The sequence below is a fragment of the Gastrolobium bilobum genome, unplaced genomic scaffold (assembly GCF_033153095.1).
Source record: "Gastrolobium bilobum isolate Gb01-03AN ecotype WA unplaced genomic scaffold, APGP_CSIRO_Gbil_v1 utg7295, whole genome shotgun sequence".
In the NCBI taxonomy this organism is placed as follows: domain Eukaryota; kingdom Viridiplantae; phylum Streptophyta; class Magnoliopsida; order Fabales; family Fabaceae; genus Gastrolobium; species Gastrolobium bilobum.
In genome coordinates, this window is record NW_026898317.1 from 436,518 (window position 1) to 452,141 (window position 15,624).

At 36.7% G+C, this 15,624-nt stretch overlaps 1 protein-coding gene across 1 annotated transcript; it reads left to right on the top strand.

Moving 5' to 3' along the window:
• The first annotated feature begins 8,006 nt into the window (after positions 1–8,006).
• Positions 8,007–10,450, top strand: LOC133314853 (transcription factor MYBC1-like). The gene has a single exon (XM_061516388.1). It carries the CDS (start codon positions 8,445–8,447, stop codon positions 9,345–9,347), a length of 903 nt encoding a protein of 300 aa, XP_061372372.1. The 5' UTR covers positions 8,007–8,444; the 3' UTR covers positions 9,348–10,450.
• Positions 10,451–15,624: the final 5,174 nt, after the last annotated feature.

A 15,624-nucleotide genomic window follows, 5' to 3' on the forward strand; every position in this document is an offset into this window, starting at 1 on the left:
TTTTGTTTTCTCCATGCTTTGGTTTCTGTTTTTTTAAATTTCTTGTTTATGGTAGAAGGTTGTTTGCGGTTTTGTGGCTTTAGGTTAGGGTTAGGGTGTTGAGTTTGATGTGAGGGTAATTGACTAGGGTTGATGTGGTAGCTTAGGGTTAGGGTTAGGGTTAGGGTAAGGGCTGCTGTTTTGTTTGGGGTGGAGATCATCATGACGGCTCCGGTATGGTTGGAGTTACTGGGGTATGACTTTGATTCTGCTGACATTGTGGAATATGACGCAGATAGCGGCGCCACACTTCCAGGATATACACGAGGTGATGCCGTGCAGGAGCAGAGAAGAGTATGTGGGCAACACATTGCCTATACGGTGGGGTTGCTTACTGTGGAGTCCCGTATACTACACTATGTCATCACCCACATTCTGTTTCCGCGAGCGTTCAATCATTCCAGGGTGTTGGAACATGACATTCCCATCATGTGGGCTATCCGACATGGTACTTTGGTGAACTGGAGGCACTACATCTGTTGGATGATGTATAAGGTCAAACACAAGGGTGCACTTCCATTTGCTTGTCTTGTTCAGAGGATATTGGAGCAGTTTGGTGTTCCCATGGGCAATGTGACCTTGAAGAAGACCTCAGGGTATAATCATAAGTTTGGAAAGCGTCTACTGGAGCAGTGCAAGATGACAAAGAACATACAAACAAGAGTGTGGCAGTTCACAGGCGCGGCTGATATTGAGGTTCCTGATGTTGCTCCACTTGCAGACATGGTTGAGCCCGAGGTGGAGGATGATGATGACGATGATGATGAGGGTGACCAGCAGGAGATAGCTTAGCCTAAGGGTGGGTTTTCATTGCGTGATGTCATGAAGGGCATAAACGCCACGCTGAAGAAAATAGGAAAAATGGCGCTGAAACACAAAAAATGGAGGAAGGGTCACATCCAGAAAGGGAATGAAAGGTTTAGACATATACAGGGTCGGTTCAAGGGTGTTGAAGATAGGCTTGCTCGTCTAGAGCTTGGACGAGGACAGCAGCAGGTTGAGGATGTTGCAGGGCAGGGGGCTGATGTGTCCGACGAGGATGACGAGGAGACGGCGTCCGAGGAGGAGGAGGATTAGATTTAGGGTTTATGTTTTTTACTTTACGTTTGTAGTGTGTGTTGATATGTAATTGATTTCGGTCTTCTTATTTGACATTTGTAGTTTATGTGTTTTTATGTTCAGGAGTTGAACTATTTAATGTTCCCATCATGTTGTGAACCGTTTACTTATTTATGTCATTTTTATTGTTTACCACATGAAGGAATATGATATTTTTCCATTCTTGTTTTCAATTTGGGTATAATCACAGTCCAAAGGGTCTAAAATGTCCAATGCAATTCAGAACAGTCACTCATAAGAGAGTTAAATGACGAACACAAGTTTCGGGTACCCTAAACCAAGATTTATGCAATACATGTACATATATGGTTTATAACCACCACAATACAATTTTGTACCTGAAATTGTGTTCCCCAAGTCATAATATGCGTGTACATTAGTATTCAATCGGTTCCATGCCAAAAAGAGAGGGGAAAACAGAATGGGGTTCCAAAACCACTGATTTAGTCGATCAACCTGAGCTGGTTTAGTCGACTAAATGTGTAGTCGACTAAACCAGTTCAGGTTGATCGACTAAATCAGTGGTTTTGGCGCTCCATTCTGTTTTCCTCGAATTCTTTTTGTATGGAACCGATTGTAGTCTAATGTACAAGCGTATTATGAATTGGGGAACACAATTTCAGGTACAAAACAGTCAATACCTCATTCGTATGCATTGTTGGGTACCTATTGATTGAAACCGTTTGTTTACGCTCCCCGAAACTAGGTGAATTCATTTAGGGGTCATAATAATAATTGTTATGAGTTTCAATCTATCAATATGGACCAATGTTACTAATTTGAATAGGCATGAAAAGTCAAATAACATAATGAGTTATACAGTAACACAAAGTAACATAAAAATTCATAACAGAATTACATGAACTCTACCATAAGACCTTAAATACATGCACATGATTGGTTCAACTTTGTCTAATCCTCATAGGACATGTACGTTTATTGTGACCAATTTGCTTGCAGATGCTACATCTACTTTGACTGCTTGTGGGTTGTGACTCAACCCAATCCATCTCATTCTGTATCCTTGAAGACTTCGGTCTCCCTTGTGCACGAATCAAATATGCATTTGGGATAATAGTTGGACCATCTATTTCTGGAATCAACTCACTACCCATTGGAAACCAATGTGCAGCATAGACCTTCTCAATTTGTGTAATTGAGAACACAGGATCGATATAGTCATAGTGGTTCAATTTTTCAACCTTGCACACTGCTAGCACATGACTGCAAGGAAATCGTCTAGCTGTGAACCGTTCACATTGACATTTACGATTTAGCAAGTCAACCCTCATAATGTCGCCGACATCATGCGTAGATTGATTGTAGGCATCCTCAACTTCAAACAACTGCAAGTCTCTATCAAAAACACGGACACGGAGACTGACAGTTAACTGATCATTCTTTTGTAAGAAGTCCTCAACCTTTTTTGCAATTCTCCAGCCTTTGTCCTTTGCTTTTTGGATCTTTTCACGCCTCTTGACAAAATACTCTACAAGTCTACTTTGCGTCATCTTGACCAATGCCGTTACTGGCAAATTACGTGCACCCCGTAGGACCTTATTGATACACTCAAATAGGTTAGTCGTCATATGACCAAACCTTCGGCCCTCCTCATCATAAGACCTGCACCATTTCTCTTTGAGAATCTGATCTATCCATGAGGCTACTTGTGGGTTACTGTCGACAAATTCTTGAAATCTTAAATCAAAGTGAATCTTTGAACACATGTATCCTGCAAAAAATAAACCCAAATTGAATGAGTTATACATAAACAGCATTACATACAACATGTACACATTCATGAAAATAGCTTACCTAGTTTCATCAGCGTTTTCTTTAGTTCCACGTCCCTAAACTTAGTGTTAAAGTTGCTTCCAATATGACGAAGACAAAACACGTGATACGCAAATGGAGGCTGCCAACTGGCATGATCCTTCACAGCCCTGATGATGCTGGGGTGACGATCGGATATTAGACATATATCATGCCTATGTGTGACATGGAAACGCATCAGGCTAAGAAACCACAACCAATCATCCAATCTCTCACCCGGTGGAACAATGGCAAACGCAATAGGCAGAATGTATCCATCACCATCCTGTGACGTAGCAATCAAGAGGGTACCTTTGTATTTCCCGTACAGGTGCGTGCCGTCAATTTGGATTATGGGTTTACAATATTTGAAAGCCTCAATGCACTGGTGAAAAGTCCAAAATACCCTGCGAAAGACAGCCTTATCGGTGTAGACACGTCGTTCGTCACAACACTCGTCCGTATCAATCTTGAACACAGAACCAGGATTAATCTGTGTCATGTAGGTCAGCCAACCAGGTAAGATGGCATATGATTTATCCCAGTCGCCAAACAACTTCACAATGGCCTTCATTTTAGCCTTCCAAGCCTTCCTATAAGATATGTTGTATCCATACAAATGCTGTACCCTCTCCTGAATAAGAACTGGTTTCAGAGATGGATCTTCTTTTAACACACTTATACAAAAATCGAAGTCAACACAGTCAATAAATATACCGTAAAATTAACGTAAACATAAACCCTAAACCAAACATCGCGTAATACATATTTATAATGGCTGCACAGATTACATCAAAATCCAGCTGTCTATGGTCCCGGGTAAAAGGCCTTGGTTTAGGCAGGTGTGTTCTTTACCCCACTTACTAACAACCCAAGTATTTCCATTCTTGGGCAACATAGCCATCACGTACCAGAGACAACCATCATTATGGTGTCGACATTTCATCACAAATCTGTGGTCATCACTTTTTGCCACCACAACAGTACGATGAGACTTCATACAATATAATTTGACTGCATGTTGCATTTCAGATTTAGTTCGAAACTCCTGATACAAATATAATGGATCCCCTAAATGCCAGCCACTGTGGAAGTCATCGTCACCATACAATATCTTCGTCTCATCATTAGGGTGAGCCCAATTAATGAAGGAATAATGTGGGCTTTCGTTCCAAAACGACTCAATATCAGAACCTACGTCCAAATTCCAGGAGTTTTTCGTCAGTACGATTGTTAACACAAATATGAAATATTCATTTAAAACTTTAATTTACTATCTTACCATTGCTAACAGGGTCAACACGGAGTGATGACATCACCTGGGAACTCAAGTTTCCTGAATTAGTGTCAGCGTCAAAATTCCCCTCTACGTCCGTATCTGAGGTGTCACCCAGCGGAATAACACTCTCGGGTTCACCATCGTCTTCATTGTCCATATCCTCCTCATGCTCATCCTTATCCTCGACTATTTCCCTCAGTGTTATCTGACTTAAGACAGGTGCAAACGCAGATAAACCGACCACTCTGTCTTCTTGACTTTGACTTCTTTCATGCATAGGTGCAGATGAAGATTGCCCATAGTCTATTTCAACATATATCTCAATAAAGTTTTGAAATTTTCGGTCCACAATTGCATCTATGACACATTCCACATCTTCATCGTCACAAATATCATTACCAATGTAGAATATAGCATCCTTACCAACTGTAGACTCTACCCTGGCGATCATCCGTTGAACGCACTGGCTGCCTTGTAGCCCCAATTTTTGGTGAATCCTCCCCTTAAGCTCATTGTACGTAGTGCCCCGTTTGACTTTCAACATTTTCGTTTTTCCTTCAAATTGAACACCGTTGGGGCCTTCATAATGCTTTCCATCATAGTAAATCATGGTAACATACATGTTTGGACTTGAGCTCATCTTTCACACGAATTTGGGGGTAGGAATCAGATTTTAGGATTTTGGGTTCAGATTTGGGGGAAACAAATCAGAAAATAAGTGAAATGACAATGATTTCACAATTACTATGCTTTAGAGATGGTGGGATGAAATGGAAGGGTTAATGGAAGGATCACAGCTGACAAACAAGAGAAAGATGGGTTTTGATTTCGAAAATATTGCAAATGAGACCGAGAGAGGTCTGGATATAGGGTTTTCCGCGATATTTAGTCGACTAAATAATGGCCTTAGTCGACTAAATTCGTGTTTCTTGATTTCTGAATTTTGCCCATTTAGTCGATTAAAAGTGCAACTTGATCGACTAAATGAGGGCAGGATAGTGGATAGTTCTGGGGGAGGGGCAAATTTGTTGTTAATTAATTAATGAGGGGCAAAAGGGTCAAAAAGCCAGAATATTTTGCTATAATTTTCAAAAATTAATTTAACCAATAAACCGATATCGGGTTAGCACCGACTAAACCTAATTTTTGATCGGGTTGCATGTTTAACCAATTAGTGATCCGGTTCAACCGGTCCGACCGAGTCGTGCCGGTTTTAATAACACTGTAAATACTTGTAGTAGAAGACTTAATAAACTTGTAATATTTTGGCCATTCCATAATTTTAAGCAAAATGTTCATAAGTTTCTTCTCTAAAGTTGATTGTGCTAAATTTCGAATTATATAGCATTGTTGACATCATTAGTATTATTATATTTCTTTGTGCTCGATTTTTCTTTTTAGTCTATCTTTGTTGGATGGACTCACTGAATCAACTCAAACATTGAAGAATAGTTTCCAATGATTAATTAATTTTCGCTTTTTTAATACTCTTTCTCTATCCCGTGTCATTTCTTTTAGTTATGATTGATGTTTACCCTTACAAATAATTTCATATAAATCTTTATAGGTCATATGAATTCAAAAATAATTTTTATTCTTTTCCTTTTCTTCATGAATCATTTCAATATTTATTTACTAACCTATAACAAAAATTTATATTTTTATTGGATTCAATCTTCGAAGTAAAAGGGCACAATTGTTCCAACGAAATAAAGTACTAATCTCTTATTATTTTAATTTTTAAATTTTGAGAAATTTAGATATTATTAAAGTGTCTAATTTTGTATAGAGGAATATGAAGCCAGGGTGTTCTACATTTCTAATTTAGGCATATATAAGATATCAAGAGAAAGGTATTTTGATGAATATTCGATGCAGAGAAAGAGGGGCAAAATAAATAAATTATAAGGCTACTAGAACTATAGAAATGGTATTTTATGTCATAAAAGCTAAAACATTAATCATACAAGGGATACACCTGTCATGAAATTGGTACTTTGAAGTGCAAACATGGGTATCACATGGGAGGGGTGCCCCTATCATATTACTTGGATTCAATTGGTCCATCACTACTGTTGACAAATGCTGCACGAGGAAACATGCGCTTTCTAGGGGGCAATAATTGTGCCCTCTTTTTATTGCTAATAATAGGTAGACAAACCCGCAACCCTTCTTCATGCGTCTTGTGTTTCCTCTCAGTTTTGTTTAGTGCAATCTGTGATTGTGCTATAAAATCAATTTCTGCATCCAACAGGTATATCCCACTTTCAACACTTCCCTTCTGGGCATTTCATGGTTTCTGTTCCAACTCCTAACAAAACATATTCAATTTTGTTCTTTTATTTATTATTTCGCTTTGTTGGGACCTAGTACCTTTTTTTTTCCCATTAATTTGTAACCCTTGTTGTTATTGATACTTTTTATTTTATTCCATTTGGCACTCTTGTGTGTAATTCTTTCCTTCCATCCAATTAAATTAAGAGAAATATTATTCTTATATTACATGAAATAAATTTTCTCTAATACATTCATAAATCAAAGGTGAGAGTTCACTCTATATTTTTTCTCTCTTCTCTCTCTCTTTTTAATTTATGAATGCATAAGAGAAAAATTCTGTGCTATAACATAAAAGTAATATTTCTCTTAAATTAATGACAAAATAATTTTTAAAGGATACAATTAATAAGTGCGTTGCGTCTAATAAATAAGTTATTGTGACTGAAAAATCCGTGGTTAAATTTCTAAGTAAAACACTTAAAATCAATAATAATAAAATCTTTCACACAAATCAAAAAATTAATTGCGAAATAAAATAGGTTTTATAATTCTCATTTTACATGAGAATTGAAATCTTATGTCATAGAGATAAAAAGTATGAGATCCATATGTTAAAAAAAATCATATATGAGACCTATATATCAGCACAAAAATTAAAGGATGTGTAGAAAATTTCTAACTCTAATATTGGATGAGAATTATAAAACCCAAATAAAATCTCACCCATTAAGCTTCCTTGTGCATATATCCATATTCCCCCCAATTCACATTTAGTCAAATCGAATTTTAACTTTGAAAGCATAGATATCATGAAAGACAAACACCAGTTCAATTTATTCCCCTAATCTACAAAAACAAGAAAGAAATTCCACAAAGTAAAGAATCTTTGCATCTCTCTCTCCTCATTCATTCCTGATCTCAACTCTTTCCCATGCCCGTACAAATTCATCCTTATTGTACTCAAATCCCTTCCACAGCCTCATTTATCGAGCATTGCCATGCACGCGCCACTGTATTTGCCGGCCCAAATGGCCCAATCAAACACGCATTTGCTGTACTTGTAAATGCTTTTTGCTTTGGGAGTACCGTTTTCAGCTTAATAAAATATATAAGCCAACTCAGACATAATCTTTTCACTTATTAGTTAGTTATATAAGAAAGAAAAAAGATAAAAATTCCCATAAACCATTGGTCTATGCAAGAAATCACCCTGTACGAGTAACATTATATAATTTAAAATATTATCTTAAAATCAAATTTGAGTCGTTAAAGTAATTTCACAATGTGCATCACTTCAGAAGCAACTCACGGCGGAAGAAAGAGGCGCGTATGAAAAACGCGCCACCAATAACTTGATGGGGAAAATAAATAAATAAAAAACTCTTGGGAGATTTTGCAACACTCACTCTCAAGTAGAAGATGACCCCCAAAACCCGGAAAAATGAAAAAATGGCATAAAAATCATAAGAAAAAAGCATCAGGAACAGTACCCACAATAAAAAGCTGAAAAGAAAGGAAAACGAGATCTACCTCGAACCTCTCTCCACCCTCCACCACTACACACAAACACACACACACCCCTCTTCTTCCAACAACAACAACATCACCACTACTATCATACCCATCCTCCTCCCTTCACTTTCTCTCTCTATATCCTTCAATTAAATTCTAGAGAGAGATTCTCCTCACAAAGAATCAAATCCCTGTCTCCACCTCCACTGCCACCACCACCACCACCAACAACGCTTTTCCTTTCTTTATCCTAAACCGTTAAATTAAAAAAAAAAAAAATGAATACCCATTTGTTTCAATTCAACACCCACATCACAAAATCTTGTCTTTATTGAAAATCAGTCCAAACCAGTGAGCATAGAAGGGAAACAGGGAAGTGGGGTGTGTCAGATTTGAGGAACAAACAATGAGGGAAGATGATTCGAATTGGTTTTCAAGATGGGAAGAGGAACTACCTCGCCAAGATGAACTCATGCCCTTATCACAAACCCTAATCACCCCTGATCTAGCCGTGGCCTTCGACATCAGAAACCCACAACAACAACAACAACAGCAACAACCACTACCACCACCTCCTTCCAACCCTTCTTCTCTCCCTTCCCCAACCAACCCCACACAACCCACCTCCGCCGAGTTCGCCGATTCCGGCGAACTCGGCTCCGGCACCGCCGGCGAGGAACCCGCCCGCACCCTCAAGAGGCCACGCCTCGTGTGGACCCCACAGCTCCACAAGCGCTTCGTCGACGCCGTGGCGCACCTTGGGATCAAGAACGCCGTGCCCAAGACCATAATGCAGCTCATGAGTGTTGACGGTTTAACCAGAGAAAACGTCGCCAGCCATTTGCAAAAGTATCGCCTTTACCTCAAACGCATGCAGGGGATTTCCTCCGCCGGAGCCGGCGGCGCCGGCGGTGGAGGTGGCGGTGCAGCCGTCGCCGACCCCGCCACGGACCACTTGTTTGCGAGCTCCCCCGTGCCGCCGCATTTCTTGCACCCGGCGGCACGGGCTAATTCCGAGCATTTCATGCCGTTTGTGCCTGTCCCCGCCCTCCAGCACCACCACCACCACCAACAGCAGCAGCAGTTGGCGGCGGCGCAGTATCACCGGCAGGTGGGGCATTTTGGGTCGCCGCCGAATGGTCACTTTGAGAATCCCTTCCTTTCTAGGCAGTCTCAGCAGCAGCAGCTTCATAGGATTGGGGCACCTGTGCACAACCCTGTACCTGGTTATGTAGAGGACATGGAATCAGCTAACGCAGCATCAGGAGGGAGAAAGGTTCTTACTTTGTTTCCAACCGGAGATGATTGAATTTGGGATATATATAGTATAGTGGACTAGTTGTCTGGTCTCCTTAGTTCCACCTTATTGTTGTCTTGTGAAGTGAAGTTAATGTTTGGTGGTGGTGGTGGTGTATTTGAGTTTGGTCAGGGTCTTTGTTGTTAATTTGTGTTAGGGTTATTGATAATCTTGGTGTTACTAATTGGTATAGGAGTTCAGATTAAGTCTGCAGATCTAAAAGCTCCAGCAGCGCAGTCATGCTTTTGTGGCATACTCAGGTGGGGTCTCATGATAATGAGTATTTGAAATCAATTGGTTGAGATTCTACTTTGGTGTCCTCCCTGTAGAAAACTCATTCTGTAATTACCTTGTTGGTAGCAGTCTATATGGTTTAGCTTCTGGTGACTGACATTCATCATGATGTCACTTTTGGACAGCAATAATGTCTTTTGAGTCTTTTTGTGAATTAGTAGTTGTGTGCTGTTAGGACTTCCTCTATGTTGATTTATCCCATAGTTGTCCGGGAATCGGCTTCAGCTCAACGTGATCCAGAGTGTTACTGCTTGGGAAGTTTTCTATTGGCATTCATGGCAGGAGTGGCAAAAGCAACAAGCTTGGTATTTATGTCTGCAGGTGGTAATAAATACGGATTACACTCGGTAGAAACTAATGGAAGCATATCTGGTTAGCACATTTGGTTGTGAATTCTTCCACTAAATCCGGGAACCTCTATTGCGAAAGACTTGTTTCCTCTGTGTCAAGTTTTGTGTCCTGTAGAGGTGAGTTGTACATTGTTTGATTCTATAGAAGACTTAAATGCCTGATGTAAGGCAATCGTTTAAAATTCTAATCTTACTCCAGTGTGGGGTTAATTTCTATATTCTAGATGAACTCAAGTAAACTAGTTTCCATAATTTGTAGGTTTACGTTGCTTAAAAGAAAACAATAAGTTTATGTTTACTTAGTTGTGTATTTCTTCTTTGACTATAATTCCCTATTCCCTCATGTTCTAAGTAGTGAGGCTCCTAGTGAGTCGTACTATTTGATGATCAATTTGCTCATGACCAGTATATTGCTATACTACACATTATAGGCATAAGGGATACTGTTCCAACTGTTTACATTGGCTTTCTTTTCAGTTATGTTTAATGTAATTGGACTTGCAGAGTCATGATTGAGTTGACATTGAAATAGTTCTTGAGAAACTGAATCGTTGGACTGGTTGGGATTAGTAGGAGAATTTTGATAATTAGCTTAAATTTTAGTTAAACCAATTGGGGGGTTTTTGTAGTATTTTGATGATTACCTTACATTTAGCTTTGCAAAGTCTGAAAGTTTTGATTCTAGTCCTTTCTCATGTATTTTTTTTTGGTATACCAACCCTAATTATATTTTTGAGATGAGTCGGCCTCCTGGGTATCCTTACAAGCTTCAATTCTTTGAGCCAGCTATGAGACTAATCCCGAGTCGAAATTTAATTACAGTTAAAGCTTTTCGCCCCTATCCAAAAATGTGTTTGGTGGGAATTGAACTCAAGTTCTTTCCCCACCTGCTTAGCATGTGTTGTCAACTGAACTACACCCATTGGATTTTGTCATTCATTCTGGAATCTTGCTCAGTCTCTTTGTTTTTGTTTATGTAGATTGTAGTTGGAACTAATTCTTACTTTCAGCATTTCAATTTCAAATTAAAATGGTAAGTTAACCCCATGACCAGGTAGGGTCGGCATCACTTTTAAGTTACTCAAATAATGTGCTCAACTGCTCATTGTATGTGAGAATCCCTGAGTTGCCGTTTTGCTTCTCTAGTTCTCTGTCTTAATTTAAGAGTTTCTTTGTGTGTTTGTTTGTCACATTTTTTCTTGAAGAAACATGGCTTCTGGCTTCAGCATGACAACATCATTTTCATTAATGCTTATAAACAAAGGGAAATATTTGTCTCATGTCGTTGGAGATAGTTATCTTATATTATACACCAATCGAATTTTATGTCAGCTTTTTCTTTTTTTTTTAAGTTGTGGATCCCATATAATTGTCTCAGTAACATGAGAGTACTATCTCAAGCAATATGAGATTAGTAACGCCCATAAACAAATCACCGTCTCTCCTTTCATGGTGTGCTTGAACTTTGATTCCTTTTGTTGTTGATGGCCGATATATTAGTTTTGATGAACAATTAGCCATATTCATTATGATGAATCAGAGCAGCAATACTTTCTTCATAAGTAAAGAAACAACTACCCAATAAATGTAGCTCAGTTGGTAACACAGGCTGAGTAGAGTTGAGAAAGAACTTGGATTCGATTCTTATCAAATTCATATTTGGGGAGGGACGAGAAATTTTAACTGTAACTATGTCCTGATTCAGATTCTTACCAAATTCATATTTGGGGAGGGACGAGAAATTTTAACTGTAACTATGTCCTGATTCAGAATTAATCTTATAGTCAGTTCAAAGAGTTGAAGTTGAAGCTGTTGGGAACTCAGGAGGAAGCCCAACAGAAGCTTGTTAAGATATTTGGGGGTCGACTCGTTGCGAAGAGATAATTAAGGTTGATATACTTAAAAAAAAAAAAAAAGCAAAGCAGCAACTACTATCGTGGATATTATCCTAAGGATGGACTCTTTAGCCATCTGAGAATGCAAACTTAAGAATTTCTTTTTTTCTTTTCTCCATGAGAGGAATTTTGCCTTTTAATAATGCTGCCATCTCTAACATCACTCCTTTTGGTTTTCCTCATTTTTCTTTACCAAATTAAAGTTTCCTGTGTCCTTTACTCTTTTTAAGCCGCACCTGTACCACTCGTGTATCATAAAGAAAACATGATAATGATACAAGATATACTAACTCGTATGAGTAGTATGGATCATTCAATATCAAAGTTTTTTCTTCCGTTATGCTAAGAAACGTTTTTGCCCTGTTCCCGGTTGGAAATGGAAACTTTTCTCAAGGCACTAGCTCACCAATAAGGTTATTTCTGGCTGCCAACTGAATACAAAATGCAATGAGAATTGGCATGGTGGTGCACTAAAGTCTCAACTAGTTAATATCTGCTTTTATTGCAACGAGGGCTTGTGAAAGTAATTTTCTGAAAGAATTTTTCCTTTATTTAAGATTTGGTACGGCATAATCGAATTTTTTGTTCTCGAAAGAGGAAAGTTTAACATTTCATTCAAATTCAAAAGTCTTTTTCTGTAAGAAACTTAGAACCACCACTTCATTTCATATCGTCACCAACTTTGTAGTTTGTAGGTTGCGTGTTTATCATGACTCCGAATGAAGTTTGTCCACTTATGACTAATTAAATATCTCCATGGTGCACTAGGTACCAATCAATATTCTCTAATGCTATGACATGACTCAAGACTATGTGATCATGTTCTTTTTCTTTATTTTATAAATGTGTTCATATGATAAAATCAGCAAATCATGTTAATATCCTATCTTAAGTAAGATCTTAAAATACTAACCTGAAAAGGAAAGACTGACCCATCATCAAGTTAGTAGTGGAATAGGTAAAATGTCATTTCAGCTTCAAGTTCGGAGTACAGTACCATATACCCGATGGTGTGCATTTTACAGGGAACGGATTAGGGGGATTTTGTGTATAGAAAAAAATAATAATAATAAAAATGGAGTTTTGTATATTGTTTCCTCCACTGGATGGATGATTGATATAAAAGGGTTCGTTTTTTCTGCAGAGTAACTGCGGATAAGTTATTTGCACTAAGTTTAATACGACATTATTTTGGAGCAGAAATCATAGTATTTTTGTAATTTTAATTTATTCCAAGATTATTATAATCTTTATAATTATAATTTTTTAATCTTTCAATTTTAAAATGACTTTATTTTAAAAATAAATACAAATAACTTATCTGCTGTTGTTGTAGAAATATTTTTCTATTGATAAAAAATAAAAATGAAACAACTTTCATATTCATAGAGCATAACACATGTGGGTGGGCCAACTAAATTTTGTCACCTTTACGAATTACTAGGCCACGGGGTTGCTGACTTGAACATAATGTGCAGGATTCCATCACGCGGAAACAAGGTGGAAGACAACCTCGCTATCATCTCATTGACAAATCAAATTGTTATTGAGTCAATGAGATGGAATAAAATCCACATTTCCCGAGTGGAAATGTTACTGTTACAAAATTATGTACGAGACGTGCACGATCTAGATAATAATAAAAAAAGCCAACTCACGACAATTTTGTTAACATTGTTCTATTTTATTAGTTGAGTTAATCTTATAAGGTTGTGCAATTATTATTACTTTAACTCAAAACCCAACTATTGCCATCTTTAAAAACTTAAAGGCGCAAAATAAAAATAAAATAAATAAAAAATATTGACTTAATATGACTCTAGAGACCACCTTATGTGTCGGATGGAGGCATGGAGCAAAATCTAATAAGACAGTGGAAAATATTACTCTCCTTTACATAAGGTAACTTATCTCATTTTCTCTCGCTTCGATTTTCCCACCCTACTTTTTTCTTCTTTTTCTTTTTTCTTACAATGGTGAGACCCACTCATTTTCTCTCTACCACATAAGATAACTATCTTATGTGGAAGGAGATTAATAAAACCCTAAGACAATACATAATGGAAGCATTTTGGACCATGGTAATCGACATAAGATAAGAGTCTCACATGACACACGTAACTTCAAGTTATATATATATATATATACATATAGAGTTCCTTTTTTTAAAGTGAATGTAGATAGCTTATCTACATTGAGCTCAAAACGACATCGTTTTGAGACGAAAATCAAAGTATTTTTGTAATTATAATTTATTCCAGGATTATAATAGTCTTTTTCATTATAATTTTTTAATCCAAAACGACGTCATTTTGGGAGTGAATGTAGATAACTTATCTACATTTACTTTAGAAACATTAAAGTTATATATATATATATATATATATATGAGACAGGATCATCTTACATCGATGTAAGAATAATAAGTGTTAAACCAAATCATAATTGTTGATTTTCGTGCATATATATATATATATATATATATATATATATATATATAGGAAAATATAATCATCATGTTATATGACACAAGTTATATTATGTTGTAGAGACAAAGTTGGTGGGGTCCACTTTTTAATTTATTTTTCATTTTTTATTTAAACAATGGACACCACCAACTTTGTCTCTATAACATGATGTAACTTGTATAATGTAACATGACGAAATACAATCTCATATATTTATTTATATATATATATATATATATATATATATATGTGTAGAAAAAATGTGTCTTCTTTTAAAGGACACACACTTGGATCATTTTAGGAGAGAGGTAGACACAAAGAAGTGTGGGTCCTATTGAAAAAAATAAAAACAAAAACATAAAAGTATGGATCTCACCTCTTTGTGTCTACCTCTCTCCTAAAATGACCTAAGCGTGTGTGCTTTCAATGGACACACATTTTTTCCTATATATATACTCGTTTTAAATGAAACAATATTGTTTTGATGTATATTTGGTGATTTTTTACATTCTCTCTCCTTTATAATGGAGAGGAGAGAATATAAAAGTTCATCAATTATGCATCAAAACAGCATCATTTTATTTAACATAACACAAAATTATACTCTTTAAAATATCAAATAATTTATATAGGGTTAATTTTTTCTAAAGTTATTTTAGACAACTTTGTCTAATGTTCACCGAAATGACGTCGTTTTAAGGCGAAAGATATGGTATATTTATAATTTTAATTTATTTCAGGATTATAATAGTATTTATCATTCTAACTTTTTAATTTTTCAACAAAAAACAACGTCGTTTCGGTGAACATTAGACAAAATTGTCTAAAGTAACATTAGATACATTTCCCCAGATATATATATATATATATGGTAAAGTATTTCTTGTCAATGGAGATAAGTTATCTCCAGTGAGCACAAAACGACGTCATTTTGTGACGAAAAGCAAGCTGTTTTTGTAATTCTAATTTATTGCATGCTTATATTAGTCTATATCATTATAATTTTTTAATCTTACAACCTAAAACGACGTCGTTTTAGACTCGCTGGAGATAACTTTATTTCCAATGATTGAAGAAATACTTTTCATATATATATATATATATATATATATATATATATATATATATATATATATATATGGGAAAAGCTAGCATTATATAACAGCAAAACAAAAACTTGTCCAGCTAAAAGATCGATTTCCGTGCTTTCTATTTTATCTTTTATTTTTGAGTTTTATTAATCTCCTTCCACATAATAGTTATCTTATGTGGTAGAGAGAAA